Below are 23,916 nucleotides of genomic sequence, written 5' to 3' on the forward strand. Positions count from 1 at the left end.
AATAACTGTATATATGCAGTTGAAGTCAGAATTATTAGCCCCCCTGAATATTAGTAGCCCCTTTCCTCCCCAATTTCTGTTTAATGGAAAGAAGATTTCTGAACATATTAGTTTTAATAACTCATTTCTAATAACTGATTTATTTTCTCTGTCATGATGACAGCACATAATATTTGACTAGATATTTTTCAAAATACATGCATTCAGATTCAAAGAGCGATTTAGAGTAATTAGGCAAGTCATTGTAGAACAGTAGTTTCTTCTGCAGACAATCAAAAAATATATTGCTTAGGGGGGCTAATATTATAGACTTTAAAATGGGCTTCAAAATATTTAAACCTGCTTTTATTCCAGCCAAAATAAAAATAAAAAAGCCTTTCTCCAGAAGAAAAAATATTAATGGAAATACTGTTAAAATTTGTTGCTCTGTTAAACATCATTTGGGAAATATTTACTTTTAAAAAAATCTCAGGAGCGCTAATAATTTTGACTTTAAAAGCAATCGTTTTGAATAATCGCGATTGCAATTATGACCAAAATAATCGTGATTATGATTTTTCCCAAAATTGAGCAGCCCTAATATATATATATATATATATATATATATATATATATATATATATATATATATATATATATATATATATATATATTATAAGTGCAACAATACAGTTAGCTTACGGTTCAATACATACCTCAGTTTTTTAACATGGTTTTTAGCTCGGTTCGGTTCAGTTCTGATGGCTTGACACATGTGTTTTTCTTTTGTTATACTATGCTTAGGCAATAGGATTAGTAAGAAGTTAAGGAGAAAAAAAATAAAACATTTATTGCAATACTCCTTTATTTTACTTTAAAGCCAAGAAAAGTGCACTAGTTCCTAGAGTATTGTATAAAAAAATAACACTGAAATCCCACAGCTGCTGATAGCCCATGTACAGACTGGGGAACACATACATTGAAACACTTTGAAAGTAAACATATTACTAAACATAAATTGATCATTTCAAATCAACATATTTGTACTTCAGTAAACATAAATAAATCATCGTAATTATATCAGTGCTGAAAAAAGCGTGAGACGGTAGTCTTTAGGTTAACACGAATCAAGTGCTTTTATAAGATGACAAAAGCCCGCATCTCCAATCACTGAAAACGGCTGCAAATCTCAAGCAATGAACACCCACACTGCCTTTGTTATTTTTATGTGTCTCTTGAAACCCGTTTTCGTTACTGCAGACTAGTTCAGTAAACAGAAAGAAAGAAGAAATGCCCGCATGTGTTTAGCGTTTTTCCTTATAGCAAACACAACAGTAATCTGCTAGTGATTGCGTTGATTTGGCTTTTCAGGTTTAATTATTGTGACCTTCCGATTGCAACAGAGAAATACAGGGAAATCTGTAGACTGATGGCGTTTCATGCTGTTCAGCCTTATAATTTTAAAATGTGAGCAAAAATCACCTGCTTTAGACATTATGCTCGAGAATCATTCAAATACTAGCTCGAAAGTAACGTTGGTGAAGTAGCAACGGTTTCGGCTGTTCTGACGTCATCTGCAGAAGTGAATAATTGACTTTTAGACTCTCCGTGTTTGATTTTCTTTTTTATATACACGATTATGCCGTCAAACTGTTGTATAAGCACAATATCACACGGGTAGCAGTGCAATGTGGCTGTATATCGTCACTGTTAGGAGACTAAGACAATTGTCCTGCATAAAAATACAGCCATGTCGCTCTGCTACGAGTGTGATATTGCTCACATATATATATATATATATATATATATATATATATATATATATATATACACTTTTACCAGCATCAGTCCTAATGACAGCAACCAAGGATGCGCTAAATTACATGTTTTTTACTTTTTATTTTACTTGATTTAGGGCTGGAATAAAATCGAAATGAAATCGCAGACATAATTAAGCGAAGCTGAAATTGTCATGCACATCTTGTCAGGGAATTTTCAGTGGATTGACTTCCACTGATTAATTATTCACCACAGAAAACAACAATGTGCACTGGCATCATAAACATTGCCAACTTAGATTTCACATAGACTTTAAACAGCCCCTTTAAAATACTGCAAACAGGCTTACTAGAAAAAGTTATGAAGCTCTGATTGAGTTTTCTTTTCTTTTAGATCCTCACAAACATTTGAGACATTTCGGGTCGGCAGGATACAGAACAAAATCCCCCAAGGAGCTCTTTACTGGAGTGCCAGTAGTCATGGCAACAGGAGGAGCGGGCAGAGACTGGGCATCCCTGGTGTCCGTCCGCACAGAAAAAGACGATGATGACACCATTACCGATCATATTGCATCATATTCCCTCTGAGAACACGGAGAATTGCGTAACGTCACAGTCAGGGTGCTCATAGATGTCATATAGCGGAAATATAAAATACTACAGGACATGAATCATGATATAATTTCAGAATCAATATCGCAATGTGTGCAGCGATTTTCACTTAAATATATTCACTGACTTGTGACTGAGTATAATTTCAAGCTAATTCAAACTGTTTGTGCACAAGTCGTTATAAAACTTGAAGATTTTTTGCGTTATTTATCCGATAAAGACTATACAGTAATATTTTATTTTGATTATTGAATTTCTGTACCGGGCGTCACGGTGGCGCAGTGGGTAGCACGATCAAATTACACCAAGAAGGTCGCTGGTTCGAGCCCCAGCTGGGTCAGTTGACATTTCTGTGTGGAGTTTGCATTTTCTCCCCAGGTTGGTGTTGGTTTTTCTCCGGGTGGTTTGCTCCGGTTTCCCCCACAGTCCCAACACATGTGCTATGGGGGAGTTGAAGAAACTAAACTGGCTGTAGTGTTTGAGTGTGAATGCAAGAGTGTTTGGGTGTTTCCCACTGTTGGGTTGCAGCTGGAAGGGCATCTGCGGTGTAAAACAAATGCTGGATAAGTTAGCAGTTCATTCCACTGTGGCGACCCCTGATTAGGGTTGTAACAATATACCGGTATGATGGTTTACCACGATTTGAACGTGCACGATTATCATACCATGAACAATTGCATATCAACGGTTTTAACCCTTAAAGACCGAGACAGCCGCCCGCGGCTAAAAATAAGTATTGCTCTTAAATGTTTAATAACTTTTGATCCGCTGATCCGATTCATACAATTCAAAGATTGGCATAAAGAAGAGAATCTCAGCTTTCCAGTGCTGTATCACATAACATTCGCGGGCTCCGGAATCAGTGCGGTTACGTCATCAACATTTGACAACGCTGATTTGACAAAGAAACGCTCGTCACTGTGTCTCCGGACAAATCAGACATGATACATTGATGCATTGTCCCTCCTCCATGCCCAGATTGGTTCAAACTCGCTATATCACAACCAATAAGCATAGGTTTCGCTTTTGTTTGTGGACCAAGCTTTTTGAACAACACGGAATGAGAGATAGGCTGTACATTTATGCGCGGCTAAATAAAACGCAAAAAAAAAGTTTTGCATGAAATAATTCTCATACTAAGTACTTTTGCATGCACAGCAGCACAGAAACATGACAAAACAGTGACACAGCAAAGACGAACTGCTGCTCTTGCTGTTTTCAAAAGACGCAAATGAAGGTGCAGCTGTTTGTCTGCATTGCAGACAACCATATCCAAATCCATATCCACAGACAACCATATCCATGCTGGCACATAAAACCTAAGGATGTTCCATATTGAATCTAGTTTCGTTATGTAACTATTTATAGTATAGTAAATATTTATATCTATTTTTTACTGAGGATTTGCACCATGTTTATTTGGACTTTATTTGGACTTTGACACATTATTTATTATTTTTTTATTTTTATTTGTTCATTGTAAGCGGTGTTGTTTATAGTAACTAAAAATATATTATTTGGAAAAAGTCAAATTTGCTTCACTGTTCTATTATTTTGTAACATACCGTATACCGCGAAACCGTCAAACCGTGGTATTGTTTTAGACGATTATCATACCGTAAAAAATTCATACCGTTACAACCCTACCCCTGATTAATAAAGGGACCAAGCCAAAATTAAAATGAATGGATGAATTTCTGTACCTGACTGCGAAGATAACCCTTAAAAATGTATTATTTAATTAGTGTCTTTGCTCTATTGTATTTTATGATTGTAATTTACTTATTATATTATATGCAAATGCACTACTCTATAAAATCATACTTCATGAATAACTCAGTTTGGAATCCATCTTATGAAACGATGTTCATATCACAATATATATTGCAGAAAAACGTTCTGAAAAGACTTGTTCCCCGTGCGGGCCTAATCCAGGGTGTTTGAGCAGATGGCTTCGACAGCTCTGTTTAGGAAGGACTCATCACTGTAGCCTGACTGGTGTGATTTTGCTGTGGAGAGCATCTGCATAATACATTATATAAAAAAAAATGTGTAAAGTGCAAAATATATTTACAGCTGAACCAATTTGGGAAGAAACAGACATTCATTTTAGTGTTCACTCTACATTTGATCACCAAAAACATCATTTGAAAAGACTACTTTACAAAAGTGTTGTTGCCTATCCAGATGTTAGGAACAGCAAATAATACCTTGATTTCATTTGGTATCAGTAGTGGCTCATATGAAAGTTAAAGGCCTCTAGATTACGCTTATTTGAGCACAATAAAATATGATCAGGCCTTGATTATTAACGATTTCATTAAGACAGTAAGGTCTGACTCTGCTTAGACTAAAGTCTCATCACTGAACAGAAATAATGTCCAGTATAGAATATAAAGTCCTGCTGCAGTGGAGACAGAATGAATATTGTGTCTGACTCCATCATGAGCTTGGAGGACTGCATCCATACATCTCTGACATGACTCAAATCACTGATTAATAAAGTCTTCAGGAATGAAGAAGAAAGCGTTCCTGCAGGACTCCCAGAGATCATCAAGATTCACCTTCAACGCCTCCTTCATCTTACCCCAGACATGCTCAATAATGTTTAAGTCTGGTGACTGGGCTGGCCAATCCTGGAGCACCTTGACCTTCTTTGGTTTCAGGAGCTTTGATGTGTGAAGTATGAGGAGCGCTATCCTGCTGGAGAATTGTCTCTCTCCTGTGGTTTGTAATGCAATGGGCAGCACAAATGTCTTGATACCTCAGGCTGTTGATGTTGCTAAACACTCTGCAGATCTCTCGCACGCCCCATACTAAATATAACCCCAAACCATCATTTCTCCTTCACCAAACTTGACTGATTTCTAAGAATCTTAGCTCCATGCGGGTTCCAGTAGGTCTTCTGCAGTATTTGTGATGATTGAGAAGCAGATCAACAGACGATTCATCAAAAAAAATCCACCTCGTGTCACTTTTCCAAGAAGTCAAGCTATTATTTGTTGCTTTTACAACTGAGATCAACGACAAGACATTGGTCAGGTAGTGTAATTCTACATGACTATAAAATAATTTTTTGTGATTTCAATGTGATCATGATTCAAATATTGAACTATGGGTTACGTCATTTTACAATTTTGTAATTGAGTGAAGTTTCACAAACTAATTTCGAGAGGAGCACGTGATCTGATTGACTGCAGCCGGTCTCTCATTTACAATCATTAGTTAGCCAATCAGATTAATCCATACTCACTATAAGTAGCGTTGCAAAAATCACTCCCTTATTTTCGTTTTCCGAAGAACCCCCCCCCAGGCACAGAAAACATAACAAAGATCTCTCACAGTTTAAAAATCAGCCTTCAGAATGCCAGCGAAGCCTGAAAGCAGACTGCATTTTGCAAATAATTCCATTGTAATTAAAAAATAAATTATATTGCAAGCACATTCCTAGATTCAGTAGCATAATATTTAATGAATATCACAAGTAGAATGTTCAAGGGCATAATATGTACCATATTTCTTTCAAATGTTAAAATTCAGAGCCATTTTGACTAGTAAGAGAGTTTCCACGACTTTCATTCTTACTCTGCTTCAAGCTACCATGATAATAAGTGTTGAATTCTTTACTAATCCATCACCATGATTTCTGTAGGATGTAATGGAGACCACAACTCCCATGATTCCACACTCTGTCACTCCGTCGTCAACCTTTGTTTGTTGTGAATACACGCCCTCTAGTGGCGAAAATGACTCACTGTGCCTTTAAATGATCATTATTCAAAGACATAAATTACATTTGAATACTAAACACTCTATTAATGAGCATGCAAATATGCAGATGACTAATTTAAGAATGGCCTAAATCAAATTCTGTTACTATAAACTTCATTAGGAATGTGCTTTGATTTGTTCTGCAGTGTAATAGATTTACAACATGTATACCACACCACACACTAAAGACATACGATTAATCAACACATTTTTTCATTTAATTATCCAAAACTGCTAAAATATGCTGACTTGTGTTCAACAAATGTTCAAATCCAGAGAAATAAGCAAGTTTAACTAGTGAAATATAGCTTTCAGCCTTAATCTGCTTCATACGACCATGATAATAAGTGTTGAATACTTGAACACAGTCCTGTATGATGTAATGAAGACTACAACTCCCATGATTCAACACTCAGTCACGTCCTCATCAAACAACGCCTTTGTTTGTTGTGAATACACGCCCTCTAGTGGTGAAAATTACACACTTTGCTTTTAAATGATCATAATTCAAAGATGCAAATTACATATAAATATTAAACACTCTTTTGATGAGCATGCAAATATATGCCGATGACTAATTTAGGAATGGCTCTAATCAAAATCGAATTCAACTTATTTCCTAAATCAAATGTAAACCCCTAAAATACTTCTATATACACCTAAACTCTAATATACCTAATAAATTACCACATGCTCGCATTAAACTGCAGTGCATTACACACGTATAACATTTCCCATTAGGCTGTTGTCAGAATGAGATCTGATAATGTTGCGTCTGCAAAACTCAACATGACTAGAGAAAGCAGCGGCGGCGGAGCTGGAATGATGTTTCATCTGCTTATAATCTCAGGGTTTGTAGCTGCAGCGAAAGCCTTAATCCACGACTTCCTGGAGCTTAAATGGATGTTTGCGATGTGGATTTAGTGTGGGAAAACCTTAAAGGCGGACGATCACATGATGCGATCTGACCCCCAGAGATCAGAGTCCATGCTTTTAAATGGGGGGGGTGGCGGGAAGCTTCTGAGGGGTTTCATGTCATTCGGTTCATTTCGACGATGCTTTCCATCCACAATTTTTGATTTCCCTTCACGAGTCACATTGCAAGAATTCAATTTTGTCAGATACATGAACTCTGCCTTTAAATGTACCTGCTCTTTTTAATCAAATACATGCACAGAAGACAACAGGAGCATTAATAGGAAATAAACTAATGTAAATATTAATGCAACTTGCTTTCTGAGATTGTCAAATAAGTTCTTAAACATCTGTGATTGGTCTTAGTGTTTAACAGAAATGCCTGCGGTTGGCTTTAACAGTCACTGAATCTTCCACTATGCTGATGTAAATGTGTTTCCAGCTCCGCCTTCTTTTGGACTGATCACAATATAGTTTGAATTTAAAACGATGGTTACTATAACAGCCCAATTTGGATAAAAGCCTAAAATGGGCAGTTACAGAGAGTTATAAATGGAAATAATCATTAATATTAAAATAATTATTATTCAGTCCTAACCAACTGTAGCTTAACAGCTTAACAGATAAGCTTGTAGCTCCAGATAAGAACATGGGAAAGCAGTTTAGGTAACTTTGCTGACATTTGTTCTTCTCAATATCTACTTTTTTTTGTAAAACTACAACAAAGAGGGGGAAAAGTATGTACTAGGGTTGGGCATCTAAGCTATAATGACGATCCGATACGCATCTCGATACAAAGAATACGATCCGATATATTAGCGATACATTTGTGACATATTGCGATGCGACACGATACGATTCACACCCATATCACGATACAATGCGATAATTCAGCACTAACTAATTAGATCAAGTTTATGAGATGATGTGAAAGAGGATGCTGTGCCATTGAATGAGTTTGATTGATTATTTATTAACCAAGCAAAACCAAGACTTTTTTTACAAACTGGCTTTTCTCTCAGAGCCAGAGTGTCAGTTTACAGTAGAGGGCCATTTTAGAACATATAGCACATATTATTTAAGTATTTTCAAGATAAACAGAATGTAAAAGTGCAATATGTATTATAAATACATATATTTGCACTCTTTCAACATAAAGGTTTAGCATTGCACAACAAGAATTGTGATTTAACTTTTCAACTATGAAAACAAGTTTTACAAAGATATATTTTGCCACTGAATATTCAAAACTTAAGGTGGTGAACTAGCAGTGTTATGCTGCTTTGAAACATCACTGTCACTGTAAACAACAGGCTAATAAAAATATAACAAACCAGCAATCTTCTTGCTGTGAGGTGGTCAAACTACCCACTGTGCCACTGTGACACCCAATTATTTTTATCATTATTATTATTAATATTATTATTATTGTAATTAAATAAAAATTAACAGAAGGAGGTGTTCAAAACCTTCGTTCTCCGTGACACTAGGCTGAATATCTTTGCAGATGAACAGGGCCGGCACGTCCATAGAGGCGACCTAGGCGGCCGCCTAGGGCGGAAGTATAGAGAGGGCGGCGTCCGCAACACCCCCCCTTACCACCCGCATCCTCAGTTATGTCCGCGACACCTACATCAGCGCCCGCTTGTCCTCAGTTATATCCGCGCATAGGGTGGCAGAATAGAGGTCCGCGACACCCACGTCCTCAGTTATATCCGCGCATAGGGCGGAAGAATAGAGGTCCGCGACACACGCGCGTCCTCAGTTATATCCGCGCATAGGGCGGCAGAACAGAGGTCCGCGACTCCGGTGCGTCCTCAGTTATATCCGCGCATAGGGCGGCAGAATAGAGGTCCACTGGAAGATGGAGCTTTCACAACAACACAGTGGCGCCGCTTCAAGTGAGATTTCAGATTAGTCGTACTGCCCGTGTATTTTACAGATGCGCGGCACACTTTTGCAAATTGCATCTGTCCTGTCATGTCGTCCATCCTTAAATCCATAATGTTGCCATACTTTAGATTTAAAACTCAGTGGGGAATAAAATGTTTGTTTTGCTTCTCGCGCTTTCTGAGGGCGCACCACTAGCTTCATCCACACACCTGATACAGTTGTAGTGTAAGTGTACACATCCGCAAATCCGTTGCTAAGGCTTACTTTAAGTAGGTCGATTAAATTATGCGCCAAAAACAGGTTGACAACACTTGTTAATAAATAAAAAATACATTCTATATTAAAAATATAAGCTGTATCTTGGAAAAACCGATGCATCTCGCAAAAACCGATGCATCTCGATTTGCTTCCAAAATTTCATTCATCCTCTGCTGCTCTACCGATGCACTCGCATCGTGCACGCGCATGACCGCGTATCGATACATATCGGTTAATCTTCCCATCCCTAGTATGTACAGTGTATGCATTCACATTTGATTAAACATGTTTAATTCAACCAGCTTAAAATTAAACTAGTTCACATGCAAATCTTATTACTCTTATAAGGAAAATCTATGAAATGAGACAATTTGTATCAAACATTAGCGAAACAATCATATTTTACACCACCAGCATAGCATGTATGCCATGAAGAAGTGTTTGTACAACAAAATACAGGCAAGATATTCACTCAAATAAAGAGCCTTTTTTTGTTGACAAGACAAAAAGAAGTGTGCTGTGCTTTTTATGTTGCTAGGCGACCACTGAATTAGCTGCGATATTGTGCGTGAGCGCTGCTGTTGATATTGTAAGGATTGTAATATTTAATAATATTGCGATATTCACTATTTGTGAAGTCATACAGCTCCGGATATCTGGAAACTGTGACCACTAGTCTCTCCTCCATCTTTAAAGGTCTTCGCAGCTGTCTTGCCACTGCTGTCACCTGCCTCTGCTTTCATTTGACCGGAGATTGAAAAAGACGCGACTGATGTAGCGCACTTTTAACGCTGAAAGTCGACTTTTTTTAACTGCAGGAGACTTTTTTGCTATGCAAGGTGCATGAGCAGTGCACAAAACACCCACGGCCTTTAGAAACCATTCAAAAATGCACCTCTCAATGCAAAAACGTGATGAGGGCCTAAATCAGATCCTGAAATAATCTGCATGTGTGTTACTCTCGACAATGTACACAAAGTATCGAGCAAGATTAGTCTAAAAAATGGTACATTTACAGGTCACAAATCACATTTACAAAATTTAATACATAAATTCAAAACGAAATTTATAAATATGCAAATCCAATTCGTAAATTTAACACACATTCCGCAATTTACAATTGAATTTGTAAATTCAAAACAACGTTTGTAATTGCACAAATCCAATTCGTAAATTCAAAGCACAATTCATAAATGAGCAAATCCGATTCGTTATTTCAAAACAAAATTTGTAACTGCACAAATCCAATTTGTAAATTCAAAGCACAATTCATTAATGCGCAAATCCAATTCGTAAATTCAAAACACAATTCGTAAATGCGCAAAATCCAATTCGTAAATTCAAAGCACAATTCATAAATGCGTAAATCCAATTCATGAATTCAAAACACAATTTGTAATTGCACAAATCCAATTTGTCCATTTACATATCACATTTCATAAATGCGCAAATCAAATTCGTAAATTCAAAACACAATACGTAAAAGTGCAAATCCAATTTATAAACTCAAAATGCAATTCGTAAATTCAAAACACAATTTGTAATTGCACAAATCCATTTTGTAAATTCAAAACAATTCATAAATGCGCAAATCCAATTCATTAAATCATAACACAATTCATAAATGCCCAAATTCTATTCAGAAATTCAAAACATAATTTGCAAATGCACAAATTCAATTCGTAAATTCAAAACACAATTCTATTTTATAAATATAATTCTATTTTTGCTTATATAAATATTTATGATTTTTACCTGTAAATTCACAAATTGTTTTTGGAATTTACAAATTGTTTTGAATTTGTGAATTGGATTTTGTAAATGTAAATTGTGCTGTGTGAGTTTTTGTAAACGTTTATTTTTAAGACTGATCTGAAAGTAAACCCAAGGCGTAGCCTATATACAGTGCAGTACCTTAAATGTCCAGTATTTATTCAAAAATATGTATTTTTTGACGAAATTTTTATAATATTTTTGCCATCAGTTGCCTGCTCTAGGAACATCAGAGACTTTTTCAAGATCATTTTACGTCTTGTAAAAAGGGACATAATAGATCCCCTTTAAATTAGCCAGACTCTAAAGCAAAAACATGCAAAACCTAAGAAGCCAATCTAAGAACTTACTGCATTGAGTTCATGAAATATACATACGGATATCTTGATAATGCATTATATATGTGGGCTCCAAATAAAGAGTATTGTTAAATTCGTCACGTACAACCTTTCCTCAATCGGCGAGGTAAAGATAGGCCAATTTGATCAGCGAGCAACATTAAAAATCTCTCTCCTTTCCACTGTCAGCTGAATGATTCTTCACCCAGAGAACCAGACGCCGCCGCTTCATAACAAACAACCACAGAATACACATTCATAAACACACACATGCTGAGACACTACAATTAGGACTCTCACACACACACACACACACACACACTCACAAAGCAGATGCAATTACACAGGCAGGGGAAATGAGAGGTGATACACTGTCAGAGACGTAGAGGCTGATAATGGACTAGATGAGTGCCGTGTGTGTTTGTATGTGTGTGTATGTGTGTGTGTGTTTGTGTATACTGCCAGCTAGAGCCATTAACCTCTCATACTAATAACATACTTTAGCGGCAACTTTGCTAGTTTGTTTTTTACCTTGATATAATTAAACACAGAGCTCAACACTTGATGGTATTGGCGGGAAAAATAGCATAATGAGTCATAATAACTTGTTTTCGGTTTACAAAACAAAGACACATTTATAGAGCGAGTTGTCATGCTTGCTCTGCTTAAAAACACTATATATGAGTTGTATTTTACACATTGCGTTTTAAATACTAAATGGTATCTAGTGTTTCGATACCATACTTTGGTACGATACCTTAAAAAATATAAATATTCTGTACCATTTTTGATACATGAATTTTTTATTTTAAAATATAAATAATTTTTTACAAATTTGTTATTATTATTATTTTTAAAAATACTAAAACGCATAATTTATTAAAAAATAACAATATTTATCAAAATACAAAGATAAAAAGCGTGTTCAAATTCAATACCACTGTTTTTAATTCAGACAGGCAGTGTTGGGCAATGGCGTTGCTACTAAAGTACTAATGCTAATAGCTTAACTGCATTTCTCAGTAGCGTGGTCGTAAGGGTGTCACGATCCTCCAAATTCTCGATTCGATTACATTTTCGATTCTAAAGGCACGATTCGATTCGATTTTAGATTATGAATAATTAATTCATTAATGACCAATTAATTATTTGTATCCTACCGTTTAAACTACCTGACCTGCATGGTCTTTGTTTTACCCATAAACAAATCATACAGTAAATGAATAAAGGCAAGTTACACACATAATTACCACCTGTCAATCACTTTTTCTGCGGGACTCGTGAATAGGCAGTGATCTGTGTCGTTATAATGGCGTCGGTAAAAAAGACGCACAACCAACAGGAACCAGCCAACAGTATCTGAGGTGTTCGCTAAAATGACTGAGTACAAGTGAGTGAAAGATTGAAGCAGTCCTCTGACTGCCTGGACCTGCTGTCTCGAGCGCATGGCTGTGTGTGCGTCTGTGTCTGTGTGGTCACGTGATGTGCATTTTCAGCGGTAGAGAGGAAGGAGGGCTGCTCAGAAATGCTACACGCCACTGTGGATGTCAAATCGTTGTCGTTTTAAAATGCCATTTAAAAACAAAGCCAGTGTAAACAGGGCCTGAGTGTGTACTTTTCGCGAGCGGATTTGCAACGGGGGCGGGCGGAGGATCGCGATGCCGGTGTTGTCTATCAGACGAACCGTACGTAATACGTACATAGCAGAGCTTGCAAAACGGTGTTTTTTTGTCGACAACACGAACGTTGTCAACATAACTCACTGGAAATCCAAAATGCTTCCACACCAGCGACTTCATTGAAAGAGGAGAGGGTTTAAGTTCTCTCTACGGGTCTCCTGCTTCTGCAGTTTAACAAGCACTTCAACAAGCCTGTTTTTTTGGGGCGTGGCAGCATCGACGATTCTATTTTTTGATTCGATAATCGAAATTGAGCATAAATTTCGATCGATTTCGATTGAAAATCGAAATCATGACACCCCTACGTGGTCGTAGCGTCGCTACTTTCTAAATCAAATAGCGTTTCTTTAGCGAAGCTATTTATTAGTCAAGTAGCGCAGTAGCGTCCACACAAGCTACATGTACTGTTCGCAGATCAATTAGTTGACGGGACCATTTATTCATTTTCTTGTCGGCTTAGTCCCTTTATTAATCCAGGGTCGCCACAGAGGAATGAACTGCCAACTTATCCAGCACGTTTTTACACAGCGGATGCCCTTCCAGCCGCAACCCATCTCTGGGAAACATCCACACACACACTCATACACTAAGGACAATTTAGCCTACCCAATTCACCTGTACCGCATGTCTCTGGACCGTGGGGGATACCGGAGCACCCGGAGGAAACCCACGCGAATGCAGGGAGAACATGCAAACTCCACACACCTGAGCTGAGATGTGACGGCACCAGAATATCAGAATTCCTATCAACATAAACATCTTTACTGTCACTTAATGCATCCCTGCTGAATAAAGGTACTCATTTTAAATACAGATCATACAATAGAGCACAAACATGTCTAACTTGTTACATTAATTCACTATAAACTCAAAGGAATGTGAGGTTAGAGTAATAAAAGGGCCTTTTCAGACCTCAGTGATTCTTTGTGAATTCTTCTACAATAGCGTACTTGACTCAGCACTCTCATGACAAATGTTATGGAGCTGGAGTTCTACACTATCATTAGCTCCACCAGTAATTTTCCACACTTCCATTTGTATTCAATTGACTCTCGCTTTCTCTCCCCGGGGATGCCTTAATGTCTGTAAAATATAACATGGTGTGGCTCTATCACACACACACACAAATTAAGCATTCCACTAGACAGCTTGCTTTATGACTTAAAGTAGTGCATTCATTATTGTTGTTTGCTAAAGCAAGCATTTTTGCTCGAATCCCTAAGCTGAAGAATGACATTTAAATACTATGTGGCATCTAGTGTTTCGATACGATACTTCGATAGGATACCTTGAAAAATATTGATATTCAATACCGTTTTTGATACCATTTTTAAATTTTGTTTAAATCTCTAAGCAGAAGAATAACATTTTAAAATACTAAATGGCATCTAGTGTTGATACAATATTTTGGTATGACACCTTGAAAAGTATTGATATTTAATACCGTTTTTAATACCATTTTTAAATTTAGTTTAAATCCCTAAGCAGAAGAATGACATTTTTAAATACTAAACGCCAACTATCATTTCAATACGATACTTCGGTACGATACCTTGAAAAATATCAATATTTGATATAATTTTTGATACCATTTTTGGACTGTTCCAATTTCTAAGCAGAAGAACGACATTTTTAAAATACTAAACGGCATCTATCGTTTCGATACGATACTTCGGTACGATACCTTGAAAAATATTGATATTTAATACCGTTTCTGATACCATTTTTTAATTTTGTTTAAATCCCTAAGCAGAAGAATGACATTTTTAAATACTAATTTGTCATCTAGTGTTGTCACAATACTAGCATTTCCAAATTCCATATGATAGCTTGAAAAATATCAATATTCGATACCATTTTTGATACAGCTGTACAACATTAAAAGTATACAAATTAAGTAATAAGGGGGGGGGGGATACTAAACCATACAATGTTTTGCATTTTATAATTTATTTAATTTATATTATGATAAATGTTATAATCGCTATGTCAGCAGTCCTTAGATCCAAAAAGACAATAAATTATTAGTAAAATTCTGTCATTAGTGAGTTTTTTTGGTTTGTTTGTTTTTTGCGAAAGCAAGTATTTTTATAAGCAGGTTTAGGATGTTTGTTTTAATCCTAAAGCAGAAGAATGACATTTTTTAATAATACTATATGGCATCTAGTGTTTCAATGCGATACTTCGGTACAATACCTTGAAAAATTGCGATATTCAATAACATTTTTGATACCTTTTTTGGACTTTGTTCAAATCCCCAAGCAGAAGAATGACATTTTTAAATACTAAATGGCATCTAGTGTTGTCACGATACTAGTATTCCAAATTCGATATGATAGCTCAATATTCGATACCATTTTTGATACAGCTATACAACATAAAAGTATATAAATTACGAAAAAAAGGGGGGAAATACTAAACCATTCAATTCTTGCATTTATAATTAATTTAATTTATTTATATTATGATAAATGTTAGAATCGCTATGTCAGCAGTCCTTAGATCCAACAAGACAATAAATTATTAGTAAAATTCTGTCATTAGTGAGTTTTTTTGGTTTGTTTGTTTTTTGCGAAAGCAAGTATTTTTATAAGCAGGTTTAGGATGTTTGTTTAAATCCCAAAGCAGAAGAATGACATATTGAAATACTTAATGGCATCTAGTGTTTCAATACGATACTTCAGTACGATACCTTGAAAAATTGCGATATTCGATACCATTTTCGATAGCATGATACAACATTAAGACTATAGTTATGAAGTAAAAAGGGGGAGGAGAACTACTCCATAAGCAATCAACTATTGCTTACATTTTGGTTTAGGAAGTTTGTTCAAATTCCCAAGCAGAAGAATGACATTTTCAAATATTTAATGGCATCTAGTGTTGTCACTATACTGGCTTTTCCAACTTCAATACAATACCTTGAAAAATATCAATATTTAATACAACAATACAACATTTCGTGTACATAAATGAAGTAAAAAGGTGGTGGGGAAACTAAACTATACAACGTTTTGCATTCTATAATATATTATGTTGTATTTATAACATAATGAATTTTATAACAGATCTCAGCAGTCCTCGTAGGGTAAAATATGACCAAACCCAAACTGTTTGATCAAGTGTTGGGTTAACACAACCAAGTATTATTAGTATTACTGAATGCTCCTTAAGTATATATTATCATGACATAATAGCCTTAGGTAACAGGTATAGTTTAGTCAAACTAGCTAAAAAATAGCCTAGCCTAACCATAGTTACAGGCATGAAACATGAAAAATCTGAAAAATATTTTAACTAAAATTTAAAGTGACGATTGAAAAGTCCCTGAAATTCCATGAGTCGGACACCAAAGAATTCCTGACTTTTAATATCTGGAATTCACCTTTTAAAATTCTCTGATATTCCAGATATTCCATGCCCCGTGTGAACCCTGCTTTCTTGAAAGAAACTAAGACAATTTGTGATTCGGGTGTCAGAAAATCAGAGTTAGAGAGAAGCTCATCACCTAGAACACCCTGTCAACAACACAGCAAACAAAAACTACCCAGAACCCCTTAGCAACCGCAGACCGACAGCCTGGAAACCACCTACGAGACTCTTGCAACCGTGGGCACGTTTTGCATGGGCAAACAAACACTACATGTTTACTTCAGAAATCTAGTTCAGCTTGCTTTCACGCACATCAAAGCAACACTAAGCTAATATTGTCTGATTTCCCTGACGAGACACATGACTAGTTTAATCCCACAGTGTAGCAAATTACTCGGACTTCCCCTTGTAAATCATTGATCTCGGTTTTGTTCAATAAACGTGTGGGATTTCCCCGTGGAAGTGGTTGTACGTAAATCTTGTGTCACCAGCTTTCAGAAGCCACGTCATGTTTAAAGTTGCAGCATTTAGTATTGATTTTGAACTAGGTTTTTTCTTTTTTTCACAAGCACAGGTTGCCAAATTGACGACATTAACAGGAGCGAATGTGCCTGAAGATCGTGCCTTACACTTATAATTGCTTGGCTAATATTTAAATTTGTGATATTTGCATTATTTTCTAATTAATAAACACCTTATGTCATTTTTTATAAACGCCCACTATGCCCACATATATTTGAGGGAGCCTTCAAGACTGAAATTCGGTGTGTTTTCCACTGACCCTAGACTCTAGATGGATGTCTGGCAGGTTGCCAGATAGACGGCACTAACACGAGCAAAAGCGCGTTACAGTCGATGTTTCTTCATGGGTGTTTTGTTTACACCAAAAATACCTGTAATGCTATCTTACCATACAACTATGGAACCAGACTAGTCTCAAAAATAATACGTTTACAAAAATAAAACTCAAACATGCACAGCACAATTCACATTTACAACATCCAATCTGTAAAATCAAAACACAACTTGTGAATTCACAAGTAAAAATACTTAATACGTAAATACAAATTAATTGGATTTGCGCATTTATAAATTGTGTTTTGAATTAACGAATTAGATTTGCCCATTTATGAATAGTGCTTTGAATTTACGAATTTTTATGAATTGTGTGTTAAAATTACGGATTGGAATTGCGCATTTATGACTTGTGTTTTGAATTAACGATTTAGATTTGCACATTTATGAATCGTGTTTTAAATTTACGAATTGGATTTGCTAATTTTTATGAATCGTGTGTTGAAATTACGAATTGGATTTGCGCATTTATGAATTGTGTTTTGAATTTACGAATAGAATTTGCGTGTTTATGAACTGTGTTTTGAATTAACGAATTAGATTTGCGTATTTATGAATTGTGTTTTAAATTCACGAATTGGATTAACGAATTTTTATGAATCGTGTTGAAACTACGCATTAGATTTGCACATTTATAAATTGTGTTTTTAATTTACGAACAGAATTTGCGTGTTTATGAATTGTGTTTTTAATTAACGAATTGGATTTGCAAATTTTTTATGAATCGTGTGTTGAAACTACGAATTGGATTTGCACATTAATAAATTGTGTTTTAAATTCACAAATTGGATTTGCGGATTTAAGAATTGGGTTTTGAAATTACGAATTGGATTTGCGCATTTATAAATTGGGTTTAAAAATTATGAAGTGGATTTGCGAATTTAGGAATTGGGTTTTGAAATTATGAATTGGATTTGCACATTTACTAGGTGGGTTTTGAATTACCGAATTGCGTTTTGAATTAACGAATTGGATTTGTGCATTTATGAATTGTGTTTCAAACTGAATGTGTATTTATGAACTGATTTGAATTTACGAATTTTTGTATGTGTAAATTGTAAATGTAATATTTTTGAGACTGATCTGGCTCCATATAAAATTAACTTAAACTTGCTCGTTCAGAGACGGGAACCATCTGGAGCTCCTAAACAGGACTCGAGACTTGTTAAACACTAGCCCGGAGTGCTGCAATATAACTGGCTAAACTGGCAGTGGGCGGAGTTACACATACCAAAACAAAGGCAAACATTCCAACACGTAACGCACATTTTTAAAGCAGAATAACTGACATAAGCATTGTTTTTTTTAGAAAAATAAGTATATTCACTCAGCATGTCTCCCAAACATCTGCAAACATAATATTATTATGTTTTATAACAGTCAAGAACGTACATACATCACCCTTAAAGTGGACCTAATATGCAAAAATCCCCTTAATAAGGGGTTTAAACACAGTTGTGTGGCAGCAGCCTGTGAATATAACCAGCCTCTAGTGGTAAACATTGATTAATTCTATTTTTAATAATCACACTTGATCGAAACAGTCTGCAGAAACACTTTGATTGACATTCTCCCTTTGTACGCGTCATCAGAAGGGGAAAGCCCCGCCCACTACTGACCATCATTAGCATAAACAGCCTGTTGTAAATCTGCCACTATACTAAAACACAGGTAATTTTAGCTCCACCCTATTATTAAAATAGGATCTCATTTGAATTTAAAGCAACAGTCACTAAAAGAGCACAATTAAATCAACACCTAAAAAGCGGCCAGTTACTCCAAACAACTATAAAACATGATCAGCATCGTATTTTAAGCTGTAACGTCACGTCACACACAGACTTATTTGGCATCTAGTAAAAATGGGCATAATAGGTAGGATTTCAGCATTCCTCACCTGTTTGATCAGCATGTAGGTCTCCGACATGATCTTCTCGATGCGCTGAAGGTCGTAGGTCATGCCCTTTTGACCCTGCTGCCACACCCTGTACGCATCCAAAAGCAGCGTCTTTCCAGACTCCACGTCATCCAGCAGTTTCCTCTTCCTGCTGGGTCTCTGCGGGACCACCAGATCAGCGCCGCTGGGTAGAGGTGTGGGAGTGATTGGAGTCGTGGCTGGTTTAGCTGCGTTCACCTGATTTTGTATCTGTTGCTGCTGTTGTTGTTGTTGTTTAGTGCTAATGCTTAACTCCTCCAGCGATAGCTCTGACGCTCTACTGCTCTCTGGGAGTTTTTCAGTCTCTTCCGCTGCTGATTTAACAATCTCCTGTGATCCAGCATCAACATGTGGGTCTTTGAATTTTGAGGAACTCAACCACGAACCCGAGCCGAGCTCCATGGGTTCTGAAGTAGCCTGAAGTGTGGATGCCGTGGCCTGAGGCAAAGGCTCCAGGGAAAGCTGGAGTGTTGCTGAACATTTCTGAGGAAAGCTAGGAAGTCCGCTTTCACCTCCTGTAGCCGTAGGGGTTTCGGGGACTGCTGTTTTTGGCTGGCTGGACTGGGAGGATTTGGGATCCTCCGCGGCGGGTGGTCTGTTGGACACATCCGTCGTGGTCATTTCACCCATACCAGTGGCAGACGGTTTAGGGGGATCGCTCGTCTGAAAGAGAGAGAAAGAAAAGCAAGTATTCTAACACGCTTCCCACTCTTTCAAAAATACCTGTAATGCTATCTTACCATACAACTATGGAACCAGACTAGTCTCAAAAATAATACGTTTACAAAAATAAAACTCAAACATGCACAGCACAATTCACATTTACAACATCCAATCTGTAAAATCAAAACACAACTTGTGAATTCACAAGTAAAAATACTTAATACGTAAATACTTGCCCAAATTAATTGGATTTGCGCATTTATAAATTGTGTTTTGAATTAACAAATTAGATTTGCGAATTTTTATGAATAGTGCTTTGTATAATCGATATCGGCCAAAAAAGCTATATCGGTGCATCTCTAGTGAAATTAATTTAAACTCTGAATAAATATACAGTTGAAGTCAGAATTATTAGCCCCCCTGTTTATTTTTTTCCCAATTTCTGTTTAATGGAGGGAAGATTGTTTCAGCCTATTTCTGAGCATAATAGTTTTAAAAACCTATTTCTAATAACTGATTTATTTTATCTTTGCAATAATGACAGTAATTAATATTTTACTTAATATTTTTCAAGACACTTCTATACAGCTTATAGTGACATTAAAGGCTTAACTAGATTAATAAGGTGAACTAGGCAGATTAGGATAATTAGGCAAGTTATTCTATAACGATGGTTTGCTCTGTAGACTACCGAAAAAAAATTAGCTTAAAGGGGCTAATAATTTTGTCCCAAAAATAGTTTTAAAAAAATTTATAACTGCTTTTATTCTAGCCGAAATAAAACAAATAAGACTGTCTCCAGAAGAAAAAATATTATCAGACAAACTGTGAAAATTTCCTTGTTCTGTCAAACATCATTTGGGAAATATTTAAAAAAGAAAAAAAATCTAAACGGGGCTAATAATTCTGACTTCAACTGTATATGTACATACATTTCCATAGGTAAATAAACAGACATAATGATTCAGCAGATTAAATGTGGGCCTAGTTATAAGCTTCAAATACTCTGATCTCACAAATGCTGAACACACATGACAGAAAAATCTTTGCACTAATACGTTTAGACTTTAAGTAAAGGGTAACACTAGCAGTGGGAATAAAAACATGATCATGACTATGGTCTGGTTTAACTTAAACACAGGCTCAAGTTGAGCGCTGCTATCTCTCTGTTCTCTGAGCAGTCAGGATGGCATTAACTAATGTGTTAGCACAAACATAAGCGTATCCTTGGCTGTCAGATCTGGCTTAAGGCTCATTTCCCAAACATGGCAGTGTCTCCATTGGAAACACATGCTAGTGAGACCACTGCTCTGCTCCTAATTCTGACGCCACAGAACACAGCGAAAACCCCGGAAAGCTTTCAAAAACTCGTGTCTCACCCCTGTGAGTTTATCCAGGTTGTCCTCCAGCACTTTTACAGTGAAGAAAAACGCTCGCTTGGCCAAAGCTTGTCGGTCCACATCTCGCAAGTACTTCCTGTAGCACACAAAATATAAAGAAATGTCGTATTGTTACGCGTTTAACCCGTGTGCACTGTTCAAATTGACTACCCTTGTGTTATGTTCGGGATGAAAACATCCACTGAGTTAAACTGCTGTAAAATGCATCAGACACATTTGTTATTATTTTGCATAAATCTGTTTATCAACCTCAGTCCTGATCAAAACTACTAAATGTTTTTTATAAAATTACAGAATTTAACTCTTTAATTGTCAAATTCACAAATGATGTCACTGATTTGGTTAAAAGAACACACACAAAATGACGCATTTTCAATAAATAAAGTAATTGTGGACTGGATTTTTTAACCTTTTATTACAGTCTTGGCACATTTAATGGTGTATAAATACACAGTCTTTGTTTTTGTTTACTGCGTGTAGTTCTAAGAGCTGAGATGCATATTTAGATTTTGTCAGACACATCAAGGTAAGCACACAAAGTTCACTTTCACACACATACACACACATTTTAATTTGCTGTTATATTCCATATAATTCGCCACAGATCCCTGCTGAAAAATCCTGCTTAAACCAGCCTAAGCTGGTTGGCTGGTTTTAGCTGGTTGACCAGGCTGGTTTTAGAGGGGTTTTGGCCATTTCCAGGCTGGTTTCCAGCCATTTCCAGCCTGGTCTTAGCTGGTCAGGCTGGGAGATGACCAGCTAAAACCAGCTTGACCAGCCTAGCCAGGATGGGAGCCCAGCCAAAACCAGCTATGTCCAGCTTAAACCAGGCTGGTCCAGCTGGTTTTAGCTGGTCATCTCCCAGCCTGACCAGCTAGAACCAGGCTGGAAATGGCTGGAAACCAGCCTGGAAGTGGCCAAAACAACTCTAAAACCAGCCTGGTCAACCAGCCTAGGCTGGTTTAAGCTGGATTTTTCAGCAGGGATAATCGGGGGGGGGGGTTAATACCTTACATTACGTTTGGCTAGCTAAGGCAATCTATTCCCAGGAGGGGGAGTAGATCCGGAATGGAGAAGTCCCAGAGTAAAATGAGAAAATATGATACACCATTGTTTTGGAATATGGAAAAACTGTCTGTATTTACGCTGTTTTCATCAGTTTTTATATTATTTGGTTTTATTCCAGTTTACGTAAAGCACTTTAAAGTGTCACTGTGTATAAATGTGCTATATAAATAAACTTACCTTGCCATGTCATGTAAATATTTCGCACAGACTTATTTAAATACACAGTCTTTGTTTTTGTTTACTCCATGTAGTTCTGAGAGCTGCGATGCATATTTAGATTTTCTCAGACACATCAAGGTAAGTGCGCAAAGTTCACACTCACTCTCACACACAAATTAATTTGCTGTTTTACTCCACATAATTGTATAATTACAATAAGTGAGATCCGAGATGTGACGGGGGGGTTCGGGGTGGAAGAGAAGGAGAGATGAATTAGAAGAGTTAGGACATTATGGAGCCAGATCAGTCTCAAAAATAATACATTTATGCAATTTACAATACACATTTACAAAATTGAATTTGTATATTCTAAACGTTATTTATAAATGTGCAAATCAAACTCCTAAATTCAAAACACGATTCATAAACGCGCAAATGGCTGAGATCAATACTATTTATTACGTTTGGCTAGCTAAAGCGATCTACTCCCAGGAGGGGGAGTAGATCCAGAATGGAGAAGTCCCAGAGTAAAATGAGAAAATGTGATACATCGGTGTTTTGGAATATGGAAAAACAAATTTTGTAATTATTTGGTTTCATTCCTGTTTATGTAAAGCACTTTAAATAAAAACTCTAAATAATAACTCTGTCATAATAGTGCTAAATTTTTAATTAAGGGATAGAAATAGTTCAGAAGAAATCCAAATAATGTTCAATTAAAAAGTGAAAGTAAAGCAAAAAGACAAAATCTATCATGCAAAACTATTTATTACGTTAAAAACAGCTCATTACACTGCCGTTCCGCATGTTCTAAATATGCAAACACTGAACAAATGTATTATAGTCAGTGGTCTTACTTTCCCTGGTCGGGGGTTCTCTGAAGCATGAGGGAGATTTTGAGTAATGTGTGGTGATCTTTCAGTTGTGACAGAACATGCAGCAACAGCACGATGGATCTGTTCATATGAGATGCAAAACTACCAGGACGATCGATCTCATCTACTGGAATACGCCAGATGCCCTGAGGAAGAGAAGGAGAGATGCATTAGAAGACTTAGGACATTATGTAGCCCAATCAGTCTCAAAAATAATACATTTACAATTCACAATACACATTTACAAAATTTAATTAGTAAATTCTAAATGATATTTATAAATGTGCGTAAATTCAAAACATGATTCATAAACGCACAAATCCAGTTCGTAAATTTAAAACAATTCATAAATTCGCAAATCCAATTCGTAAATTTAACACAATTTAAAACACGATGAAAAAATTTGCAAATCCAATTTGTAAATTCAAAACAAAATTCATAAAAGCGCATATTCAATTCGAAAATTCAAAACACAATTCATGAATGCACAAATTCAAAACACAATTCTTAAATTCGCAAATCCAATTAGTAAATTCAAAACACTATTCATAAATGTGCAAATCCAATTTGTAAAATCAAAACTCAATTCATA

At 36.3% G+C, this 23,916-nt stretch overlaps 1 protein-coding gene across 8 annotated transcripts in view; it reads right to left on the reverse strand.

Annotated features, from left to right (window-relative positions):
• The window catches only part of cabin1 (calcineurin binding protein 1), a 155,250-nt gene that overhangs the window by 28,795 nt on the left and 102,539 nt on the right, over positions 1-23,916 (reverse strand). For all 8 annotated transcript variants that reach the window (XM_073911254.1, XM_073911252.1, XM_073911250.1 and 5 more), the window contains 3 exons: positions 23,307-23,470; positions 21,202-21,298; positions 19,121-19,822 (listed from right to left, as the gene is read on the reverse strand). In XM_073911254.1, coding sequence (XP_073767355.1) covers positions 19,121-19,822; positions 21,202-21,298; positions 23,307-23,470 — 963 coding nt within the window. The remainder of the gene's footprint in view (positions 1-19,120; positions 19,823-21,201; positions 21,299-23,306; positions 23,471-23,916) is intronic.

Source organism: Danio rerio, chromosome 8, assembly GCF_049306965.1.
Source record: "Danio rerio strain Tuebingen ecotype United States chromosome 8, GRCz12tu, whole genome shotgun sequence".
NCBI lineage: Eukaryota > Metazoa > Chordata > Actinopteri > Cypriniformes > Danionidae > Danio > Danio rerio.